The sequence below is a fragment of the Ruditapes philippinarum genome, unplaced genomic scaffold, assembly GCF_026571515.1.
Source record: "Ruditapes philippinarum isolate M1 unplaced genomic scaffold, ASM2657151v2 ctg2279_1_1_1_1, whole genome shotgun sequence".
Classification (NCBI taxonomy): Eukaryota; Metazoa; Mollusca; class Bivalvia; order Venerida; family Veneridae; genus Ruditapes; species Ruditapes philippinarum.
Genome location: NW_026855421.1, coordinates 112879 through 125063, shown reverse-complemented (window position 1 = coordinate 125063; position 12185 = coordinate 112879). Strand labels below are relative to the sequence as shown.

At 32.7% G+C, this 12185-nt stretch overlaps 1 protein-coding gene across 1 annotated transcript; it reads right to left on the bottom strand.

Annotated features, from left to right (window-relative positions):
• Positions 1-5483: 5483 nt before the first annotated feature.
• On the bottom strand, positions 5484-11696 carry LOC132743261 (superoxide dismutase [Mn], mitochondrial-like). The gene is made up of 4 exons (XM_060731794.1): positions 11541-11696; positions 10450-10649; positions 7146-7442; positions 5484-6704 (listed from the first exon to the last, which is right to left on the bottom strand). The coding sequence occupies exons 1-4, from the start codon at positions 11570-11572 to the stop codon at positions 6553-6555; spliced, it is 681 nt and encodes a 226-aa protein (XP_060587777.1). The 5' UTR covers positions 11573-11696; the 3' UTR covers positions 5484-6552.
• Positions 11697-12185: the final 489 nt, after the last annotated feature.

Here is a 12185-nt window from a genome sequence, read left to right as displayed (position 1 = left end):
TTGGCCCAGGGGCCTATATACAGGTGAGTGATTTCAGGGCCATAATGGCCCTTTTGTTGACTTAATTTGTTCATTTCTGTATTCAGTTTTCAAATCTTATGACTACTTGTAATTTCATGTTGATTTCACTTTCATGTGTTTCCATCTACACGGCTTTCATGTGCTTCCATCTACAAGGCTTTTCATCAACAAGGCTTTCATGTGTTTCCATCTACAAAGCTTTTGATGTGGTGTTAATTATACCCCCACCACAAAATGTGGGGGGGGCTATAATGGATTCGCTTTGTTGCGTCGGTCGGTCGGTCGGTCAGTCGGTCGGTCCGTCTGTCTCCATTTTCGTGTCCGCTCTATAACTCCTATACCACTTGAAGGATTTTCTTCAAACTTGGCTCAAATGTTCACCTCAGCAAGGGGATGTGCAGAACCCATGTTGCCCATGTGTCAGCTCAAGGTCAAGGTCACAATTGAAGATCAAATATCAAACACAATCATATACATGTATTAGACAGTATGTCGTGTCCGCTCTGTAAGTCCTACAATAATTGAAAGATTTTCTTCAAACTTGGTTCAAATGTTCACCTCAACAAGGGGATGTGCAGAACTTATGTTGCCCATGTGTCATCTTAAGGTCAAGGTCACAATTGAAGGTCAAATCAAACAATCAAATATTACACAATATGTCGTGTCCGCTCTGTATGTCCTACACTTATTGAAAGATTTTCTTCAAACTTGGTTCAAATGTTCACTTCATCAAGGGGATGTGCAGAACCCATGTTGCCCATGTGTCATCTTGAGGTCAAGGTCACAATTGAAGGTCAAATATCAAACAATCAAATATTACGCAGTATGTCGTGTCCGCTCTGTAAGTCCTACACTTATTGAGAGATTTTCTTCAAACTTGGCTCAAATGTTCACCTCAACAAGGGGATGTGCAGAACCCATGTCACCCTTTTGCCGGCTTAAGGTCAAGGTCACAATTGAAGGTCAAATATCAAACAATCAAATATTACGCAGTATGTCGCGTCCGCTCTGTAAGTCCTACACTAATTGAGAGATTTTCTTCAAACTTGGCTCAAATGTTCACCTCAACAAGGGGATGTGCAGAACCCATGTCACCCTTTTGCTGGCTTAAGGTCAAGGTCACACTTGAAGGTCAAAATTTGACTTAGAAAATGTTCTTAAATTTTAACATATATCTGAATATTTCTGAATCTAGGAAAGGTATTTGGTTGAAACTTAAAATATATATGAAATGTCACAATTAAGATATGCTGGTCAAGTTTCATAACTCTGTATTGCATTTAAACAAAGTTATGCCCCTTTTTAATCTTCAAATTTACATACAATCACATATTAGACAATATGTCGTGTCCGCTCTATAAATCCTATACTAATGGAAGAATTTTATTCAAACTTTACTCAAATGTTCACCTAAACAAGGTTATGTGCAGAATCCATGTCACCTTTGTGCAGTCTAAAGGTCAAGGTCAAAAATTGACTTAGAAAATGTTCTTAGATTTTAACATGTTCTTGAATATTTCTGAAACTAGCACAGGTATTTGCTTGAAACTTAAAAGATATATGAGGTGTCACAATTACGATATGCAGGTCAAGTTTCATAACTCAGTATTGCATTTTGACAAAGTTATGCCCCTTTTTAAGTCTTTAAATTTACATACAATCAATACTAGAATATATGTTGTGTCCGCTCTATAAATTCTATACTAATGGAAGGATTTTCTTAAAACTTTACTCAAATGTACACCCCAATTGGGCGATGTGCAGAACCCATCTTACCCTTGTGCCAGCTTAAGGTCAAGGCCACACTTGAAGGTCAAAAATTGACTTACAAAAAGTTTAGTATATTGGGAAAATGAAAGGTTATTTGTAACTGTTTCGAACATGATTTGATATTAGATATTTATACTATTACCTGTACAATAAGTCTTTTTTTCAACAGAGATAATTTCTTTTTGTGTATTTGTGCGACTTAAGTTATTTCCTTAACCACCTTTCCAAGTCGTCTTCTGTCAAGGACATTGGTGGGGGTATGACTCGCATTCAGCGATAGTTCTAGTTTATGGTGTTTGAAAATGTATGATTCTTGTCATTCTGGTAATACTCATATCATGTTAGATGTATATTTTATTTCAAATTATGTGTTCACTTTCCGGCATTATGATTTTTATTTTTTAATGATTGTTGAAGTCCCCGTGTATTACATTTTTCATTAAACATGTAACTTTTCATTTTGGATTCATTTCTATTTTTAATGAAAACTTGATTTATTTACATCATTTTAGAGAATGACCTTACTTCATATTTTTTCATTAATGTAGATAACAACATCTGACTTCAAAGATATACTATGCTCAGTTTTGGATAAAATACTTTGATTGCAGAAGTCTAGTACTGCAAAATTATTATTTGTTGGGAACTAATTTTTTTGGTTTTTGAGATATGTCAATCCACGATTTTAAAAGTTCCAAAAATATTTCATTTCGTCTGCTGTAAGATTATTTTGCATCTCTTTTCTCTTTTGGAAAAAATAAACAGTCCATGAATATAAGAATCTACTAAAATGTTCTTTGTGACAAAACCACAAAATTTCATGCCCTCGAAATTCAGTGAATTTACAGTAAATTCTTCCTGTGAAATTCAAATGACATATTTGAATAAATGAATGCTACATTCTCTATTACTTGTCAAATTAATTTGGTGTATTTTCATAACAATTGACAGATTTTGTATCAACACTTTGTATTCATACTGTGATTACCTGTAGTGTGTAGAGTTTAAAACATATTTTCTCTCTGTGTTTTTTTCTCATTTCAAGAGACTGTAAAGTAATTATCAGTTTAATTTGAGCATAATATATCTTAAATGTAGATGTGTGGCATCACTTCAAATATTTGTTGGGTTTTCATTTTCTAGGATAATGTAGTAAAGACAATATAATATTTGATGAAAAAATCATGCTTTCATGTCATTTTGCTTCAGAAATATTTTGTTTATTTACTTATAAATGAGCCACGTCACGACAAAACCAACATAATGGGTTTGCGACCAGCATGGATTCAGACCAGCCTGCGCATCCGCGCAGTCTGATCAGGATCCATGTTGTTCGCTAACAAACCCTATAACAAGTAGAGAAACTGATAGCGAACAGCATGGATCCTGATCAGACTGCGCGGATGAGCAGGCTGGTCTGGATCCATGCTGGTCGCAAACCCATTATGTTGGTTTTGTCGTGATGCGGCTCAAATGTTTCATTTTGTTGTATTTGTCATGATTGTTATTATTTACACAACTGTAGGTATCTTTACCATCTTTATATAGTATTTTGTATTTTTTCCCTTCTGAATATTCGGAGAAGTAAAATCTCTCATATTGTAGATGAAGCATGCACCATTTTTACTAAGAGGACAGCATTTTACAAATTTTTAGTATTCACATATAATATGATAGTTCTAGTTTCAGAGCAGTAAGTAATAACGTTAGTATATTAGAACATAAGAACACTAGAAACCATCATGACATGAGCATTAAATCAGGCCAGTCTGCATACATGTACATTTCATCCAGGCTGTTTTCTTTTGTTTGCTCTGTTGTATTAATTTGATAATGAAATACATTAAACCCACAATGGAAAGTTTCAAAATACAGTTAAGTTCAGGATTTTAGGTTAAGGTATTTCACTTATCTAGGAAGGTTAATGAAAACTTCAAGAAATCTTTCATTATAATACATTAATCAATGCAATCATTCAATATCCAGCGCAGCTTTCCTGTTGTAAAGATATTTAAATTGTCAAGTCCATATGGTTAACAATATGATTTATACTACAATTTCACTATCAATGGAAGTAACCATATAATTTACAACACAATTTCACCATCACAGGGTTTTCATTAATGAAAGTTATGGGAGTTTTTACTCCCAGATTTTAACTTCCAGAATGTAATACTTTTCCTTCTTTATCTATATCAAGTTACTTCCAAAGTTAGAGATTTTGCAGTCTCCGACTTCAAAATATTGGAACTTAATGGAAGTATGGTATCGGAAGACTGATGGCGTGTATTTTCTTTTTAATTACTTAAACTGAAGATCATTGTTCAGATTTATATTTACCTGGATGTGTATTTGATCACTGCTTGGTAATTGTTGTTTTAAATGTCTCATTTATTGCCCAATGCATATTTTATGTTATCTAGCATTTATTAATATAATGAATAATGGTTCTTTGTACATGTAAATGGGCATTACTTTATAAGAAATTATATTATATACTTCACAGATCAACAGCTGTATTTAGTTTTATTTTGTGTTATCTAGTATTTTATTTATGGATGTTTTCGGTAGTTTTCATATAGACAAAATTAAAATTGTTCAATAGAATTTCTTTTAACTTGACATGTTGTTTGAACACGATAATAGAAAAATCTATTGAACAGTTTTCATTTTGCCTATATGTCTATATGAAAACTCCTGAAAACGTCCTTAAATATGATGAATAATGGTTAGCTGTAAAGGGGCATTACGTTGTAAGAAATTATTATACACTTCACAGTTCAATAACTATTTGGTTTCCAAATATCCATTTGCATACATTCGTACTATAGTAAAGACATCTTTCTAGATACAAGCTAAACTCTCCAACAACCTATCCCATGCTGTAATATTTATGTTGAGAGATGTCATGATTAGTAGGAGTTTCTTTTTTTATCATACATGTAATTGTCAAGTTTATGTCAGTTTATAGTGAAGTTGGCTTGTTTTGTAGGAACTTTGTAATATCTGGTCCCCTTTTGAAATTTCTTGATTTTTTATGTTTGGTTTATTCTTTTCTGTTTACTGGCATAGTAAATAAAAGTGAAATGAAAATTGGCTTTTGTTGTTCTACTGTATATATGTATGCAAGATCGTTAACCAAACAAGAAATTGTACCTTTATGTCATAAAAGAAATTTTGTCATCATGATAAAAGAAATTTTGCTTGGAATAACAGAGAGGTTTAAGTGATAAAGTCACTACTAGATTGATAAACCTTTATCAAAATCATTGGCGTTCATAATGTGTTCAAAACAAACTTCATGCCAGATAGATTTTATAATTAGCCATCTATTAATTGGCTCGTCTTTTACAAAGAATGTCTTGTCTAAATGGTTGTTGTGTCCCATGCCTCTAAGAAGGTCTTGTCTAAATGTTTTTTGCATCCAAGTATACAAACAATACATTCAGAATTTAAAAAAAAAAACAAAAACAAAAAACAAATAGTAACCTAAAAGTCAAAAGTTTGCGGACAGCAAAGGTATTGGCAAAGAAAAAGACACCATGACAGCAAAAGGTCAAATTTTTTCTTTGAAAATTTTGAGCTTAAGAAAGATACTGAATTTGGAAGGTAAATCACAACAATTGTACCTTTATATTAATATCTTTTTAAAAATGATCATTTTTATACATTTAGACAAAACAAAAAAGAAATCTCATTTGTGTATGATTTATTAATACTCTTGTTTATACATACATGTTTGTTTACTTTTAACAATTGCATTGGAAAAAATGTAAACAAATCTTAACTAAAATTGAGACTTAATAGCAAATAAGTTGCATATAAGTACTTATAAATGTACCAATATAAGCTTTCTAATGGGCCACAAAAACTTGCAAAGTCTGAATAAAAATCTTAAATATTTTACCTATGACTGACTATCAGACTAGCTGAATTAATGAAAACCTCACATCTTAATTAACTCCATTTTAAGACTTAATAAGAAGCTCAATCATATAGATACAAAATAGGTCTTTTCTAAAAGGTGTCATATCATTTCATCCAATAAAGCTGTAAGAACTTTTATTTATTTCAAATTTGTGACTTTGCTGTAAAAACTTTTTTTATTTTAAATCGTGACTTATTACAGCCAAAAATATTAAGAAATGTGCAAGTAACACCATTTATTTCTTTCAGTATAAAAACAATGATCATACAATCTTTTTTTAATCATTTCTAGTTTTAATGTTCAACTGTATCAAATTCTACCATACAGTGTAAAAAAATACTAACATTAAATGTTATAATAGTAATACTCGTGAAACAAATATCTGTGAAAACAAAAAGCACACTTTTTTGCTATTTTATAATAGTTATTCCTATGTAAAAAGAATGCCGGCAGGCCAACTTGTACATCTGATTGTAAGAAAAAACATGACTATTTCCTAATGCAATCTAAATATCATTCTTGTGTGGAGAGTTTTTCTTCAGAACTTCTGTGTATTCAGTTTTTTTTTCCTTAAGCAAATATGTATTCAATATCATAATATTATGACACACACAAAAAAATAATCTATTTGAAACACACATAGTTGATAAAATCACTGATCACCCTTAAATCAATTAAGTCAATTAAATATCAGTCAACAAAGTCATTATATAACTTAAACTATACTGGTATACTGTATAAACAGGGCAAATGCCTACACTTGTCCTTTCCATCCAGTAAACTTGTAATAAAATGTATTATTACAGTACCCAAAACAAACAAACAATGCCCATCTAGGCATCCAGTCGGGCTTGGGCCAGCCTGTTTCCCACTTCCTCCCAGTTGGCAACATCGAAAATAGCTTTAACATAATCGGGTCGAACGTTTTTATACTGAAGATAATAAGCATGTTCCCAAACGTCAATTCCAAATAAAGGAATAAAACCTGAAATATAGGTAATAAATATATTATTTTTCACAACTTTAACAAATGTTACATTCTGTTGCAATTTCTTTTACTCAAATCTGGTACTTGGATTCATTAATTTTTTATTTAATTAATACTACAAGAAATAAAGATGTTACACAAAGAAGTCTATACAAATAATCATCGACATTACAGGTGAAAAGTTGTACGAGTTCAGTACACATCAGTAAAGTATTGGCAATTTTTTTTATTGCAAATTGTAAACTTTTGTTTTCATTATAAAATCATTGACCTTATAAAGAAATTAACCAGACTATCTGACTTCAACCTTAGAAATTTTCCACAAAAACGACAAATGGTTTTGTCACAATTGTAAGATGGACAAGTCCATTTAAGATTTTAAGCAAGGTATGGTTTAATAATAATTTCCTTAATCTTCATCTAAATTATTGTTATTACCTGTTGTTGGTTGCAGAGGATCTTGATTAGCACAAGTAAGGATCCTCAATCTACCATTCAATTGATTAAATCCTAACCAGCCCCAGCCCGAGCCTTGTACACCCACCGAAGCCTGTGTCAACATGTCCTTCATTTTATCGAATGAACCATAATCCCTCTTTATCAATTCTAAGAGATCACCAGATGGTGAGCCACCTCCTTTTGGACTGAGAACCTGCCAGAATATCGAATGATTAATGTGGCCACCTCCATTAAACTTTAGTGCAGGCTGGAGGGATATCACCTGAGCAACATCATCTGCAAGAGACAAGCTGTATAATAAGACAAGAGGGCCATGATGGCCCTGAGGTCGCTCACCTGTATATAGGCCCCCGGAGCGGGGCCAGTTTAAACCCCAGGGCTTTTATTTGAACAAACTTGGAAGACACTCATTAGAAGATGTTTCACAATGTTAAGTTTTTACTACACACATGTAATGAAAAACAATGATCTCACCCCTGATCTTTCCTATATGTTGCAGCTATTTTGTAACATATTAGGGCTACTGTGTAGCAGGAGACACAACTATCATTAACAGGCCAAAATGCTTACTTTATGTAAGCACCAAAACTCAGCCAAAAATCATTCAACTGGAAAACCTGCTAAATATGTGCAAGTACTTGAGGTACTGATCAATCCTGTAAATTTTCACTCCAATAGCATTAGTAGTATAAGACATGTAGTACTGTCTGACAAGTTTTGTGACTGACAGACAGACCAAACAGAAATCATCCCTTTAAGGTATTACCATCCTAATACATTACCTCCGCTTTGCAGAGTATTCAAATAGGCCAGAACTACTGTTTACTACATTGAAAATGAGGGCTGTGGGTTCAATCCCCAGAAGGGTCAACTTTTTTTTTCTTTCTTTTTTTGTTTTAACATTATTTATGTTTCTCTCATGTCCCATTTGGAAAGAAAAAAGTGTTTAATTTTGATTTTTAATTTATATAGGTATTTATTATCTAAATTATGCTAAATCTAGTAATAAATATGGTACATGATATTTTAAAGTGTAATAAAATCAAAACTAGACGGTAAAAGTATTTCATATTTTACAAGATCAATCAATATACTTCTCTTAGAATTTAGGGAAACTTTGAAAACAGGCACTCATTTAGGTAAATTTTAAGGATTTTTTAAATAGGCTCCTTAAGTATGAAAATGGTCAGGCACGTGGTAAAAATGGGTGGGGTAGGGTAACATTTTTATACAGATTTCATAAATTTCAAGTAGAAACCATAATTTTGCTTATGTAATTTTGCTGAATGGTACTATTTGTTTCTTACCAAAAATTAATGGGAAAGCATTTTTCATTAGAATGTTATTGCAGATTATTTAAAGGTTCCTCATTTCTAAAAAAAGCCCTCATAACATCCTAGCTTGAGTTCAGAAAAGTGGCCATAACTTGATTTCCGTACAGTAAACTTTGTTTAAATTTTGCATACAGGTGTACTTTAAGGTAGGGGAGACTGGGGCACTCTGGGACAAAAATCATATTTTTTAATCTCCTACTTAACACATCTTAAGGATTGATGCTCTCTTTTGTGGATGAAAAGGACAATATGTACTGGATGTAACAGATAACTAACTGAACCTAAAATAATAAAGTTGACTTTGAGATATACATAAGAATACGGTCATTAAAATGTCCCAGAGTTCCCCGAGCAAGGGGGCACTCTGGGACACCATATATGGTACAGTGGGACATGCTTGGGTAATAACGTAGGACAACATGTATAATTTCATTGAAACTAAAACATTACTGGGAATGAAAATCTGGGGTTGTTTCAAAAATCTAGATGATAGATCAAGTGCATGTTAAATGTGGAATTCTGCTTAAGCCGGTGGGGGAGGGGGCGGTTAATTGCACTTTCCATTACTGTTAATGAACAGGCTCAATAAAACTGAGTCTGCAACATTTTCAATTTTGCTGTTTTGGGCTTTCTGTAGGATTTCTATTGAAATTTCTTTATTCTAATTTTAATTTTGATAGTTGAGTATAGTCACACTTGTTTTGTCCAAGCATGAATCATTGCCATATTAATGAATGACAAAGTTAAAAAATATAATCTTAATTCATTCATTTGACGTTCATTGTCATTGAAAGGTCAAGAACATATCTAAATTATTCCATATGCTTCTTTGATCACAAGTGTTGTTATGTCCTTATATGAATCAAATTCTTCCATAATGAAAAAATATGACAATCAAAATTCAATAATTTGGCCATGATGGTTAAGGTCATTCAAAGGTCAAGGTCAGTTCATCCTTTCAGAAGTTCTTGTCCAAAATTTTGTTTTGCCTAAACATGAAGATAAAATTCATTTGTTAATTACCAAGTTACAATCAATTATGGCAAAAATCAGTGAAAGTGAAATAATCTAACTGTCAAGGTCAAGGTCATAAAAGATCAAAGGTCAATTTGAGTTTGATACACATGAAAGTCTAATCCAAAAGAGTATTGTCCCAGAGTACCCCAACCACCCCCACCATTTTTTATGTGACAATAATTTAAAAAGACAATCAAACCAAGGTTTATTTCAAATCAGAAAATAAAGGCAATGTTTAGCACATAATGATTTACTAATATGATACAAATAAGTATTCAATATAGAAGAATTTGAAAGCTATATTGGACTTTTGTAGAATTTCACTTTGAAAGGTAAAAAGTGCATCGTACTCGCCAGACTGGTTTTTACTCAATTTGCTGCTATGAAACCTTTGAAGGGAAAAAATCTTAAAAAGATCAATCATCTGCATAAATCAGGTTTAAATCAAAGAACAAGAGCTATCAAAAAATCTCATTGTCCCGCAGTGCCCCATGTCCCAGAGTACCCCAGTCTCCCCTATATCTCTGACCTATGATGTCAATTTTTTAGTTCCTTATAGTGCCTATATTAGGGTGGTAATACCTTAAGTTGTAGCTTTTTTGTAGAATGTATCAGCTTCTGTATAGCTGGTGACACAAAAATCATAAACATATCAAAATGCATTTTTAATTCAACGGCCTTAACTCAGCCATAAACCATTCAACCAGAAAACCTGAGGTACCAAACCATTGCAAGTTTCAACGAAATTGCATTAGTGGTATAAGAGAATAAGTCCAGACAAACTTTAAATAACTTTGACAGTTACCTATTGTACATGTCGCCACATAAACTTAAACACCCAAATGTAAGCATGGGAGCCCTACATTTTGTTGCCTCTCTGTAGCAGACATAAAAAGGATATTGCTTCAATCATAACTTGTAATCATACATACTGTTTTTCATAGCCTCGGCAAGTTTTTCCTCTGTGGCATTAAGATTGTTAACATAGGTCTGATGATGTTTCTGGTGGTGAATCTGCATGATTTCATTTGAGATGACTGGTTCCAATGCTGAGTATTCATAAGGTAACTCTGGCAGTGTGTGCTTCAGCCGGGCACCAGCTGCACCAAGGGAGCTTACCTTTGGCAGCACACTAAAATAAAAAAAAAAAATACCATTACTATATATAGTTACACTTATCAAATATAAACAAAGTTATTATTTAAAAAGGTGGCCACTTTGAAAACATTACCAAACCATTAACCTTGCTGTTAGTTCTGCTACAAGCTTATTTTCATATTTAGGTACTTACTAAATGATTCCTGCTAAACCCATATAAGTACATGTACTTATTTTCAGAAAAAAAACTTGAACTGTGACTGAAAGTCTAGACAGGGATTCCTGTGCTATATATGCTAGGAAACCAAATAATTAATTATATGAAAAAATACTCAGTTTAGTCTGTACGGGATCATGAAACTGGTAAAATAAGTAATTAACTTAAACCTGCAACATGACTATTTAACCCGTGTTAAGATGGTGCTGGAGCAGGTTTCTATGGTATTTTTGACATGCTTCACATCTAACAGCCCTTTTTTGAAATAGTAAAATAACCAATAAGTATTTTGCCTAAAAACTTTTTGTATAACTTCTTTGCAACATTTGAAATAAAATGGCGGAGAAAATTTCATATTATACCATTGTTCTTAAATAAAAATGGAAACAACAAGCCTAAACAAAACTTAAAATTGAATAAAACAATGTTTTAACTCCAAAACAATCTTGTCATCTCAGAAGATCAGTATAATTCTAAATTTAAAATCTGCATATTGCAAAACAAGGTTCCCAACAACTTTCAAAACCTTAAAAAAAGCGTGATATTTATGTCTGTATCCCATTTTACAAACTGGCTTGTGGATAAATATCCGAACTTCCCTTCCTATCCAAGAAGGTGCTAGTTTCAAATTTATTCGCGGAAAGCAGCGCAATTAAATAATGCACCTAATCAAAACGAGCTTTGATTGTTTAAAGATATCAAGTATACCATGCAAGCTTAACACTTTGAGCTGACAGCATTGTCCTTTGTAGAATATTTGTCCGCAAATGCTGTTGACCTTTTCCAAGGCTGCGAGAGGAAGTATTCGATTGGATATTACTCGGGTGTTTTCGATTGTAAGTATATTTAGGGTTGAACACATCTAAATTCTCTTAAAATATAAATATAATATATTTTGAAATTTTGTTATCCATTTTTACACAGTTTTCCTTTGCATGCATTTGCAATCTTAGGACACAAACGTTATGAAAACACGTTTATGTTCATCATCATCATCATCATCATCATCATCATCATCATCATCATCATCATCATCATCATCATCATCATCATTATCATCATCATCATCTTCAGTAATCGCCTCACTCTTCATTCTAGCATAATCGCGATGAAACTAAAACTATGTACATGCGCAGCAATTGGTTTCCTCTTTACAATTAAAAATTGTCTATTTACATCTTTTTAAAAACTGGTAAAAAACTGGCAATGTGTCTAGTTGGTGGTTGTGTGTTTCATCAGCGCCGACTTGAACCCCTCCTAACAATTTGTATAGGTAGGCGATTCCAGAGGATGATGGTGGTCGGAATGAAGCTGTTCTGGTACACAGATTTCTTACAAGTGAGCTGGCTGAGT

Coding starts and splice junctions, on each gene's coding strand:
- LOC132743261 (XM_060731794.1), bottom strand. CDS start 11,572: ATGCTGTCAGCTCAAAGTGTTAAGCTTGCATG. Junction 10,650..11,540: donor CAAAGTGTTAAGCTTGCATG/GTATACTTGATA, acceptor TTTTTATTTTAG/TGTGCTGCCAAAGGTAAGCT. Junction 7,443..10,449: donor TGCCGAGGCTATGAAAAACA/GTATGTATGATT, acceptor TGTCTCTTGCAG/ATGATGTTGCTCAGGTGATA.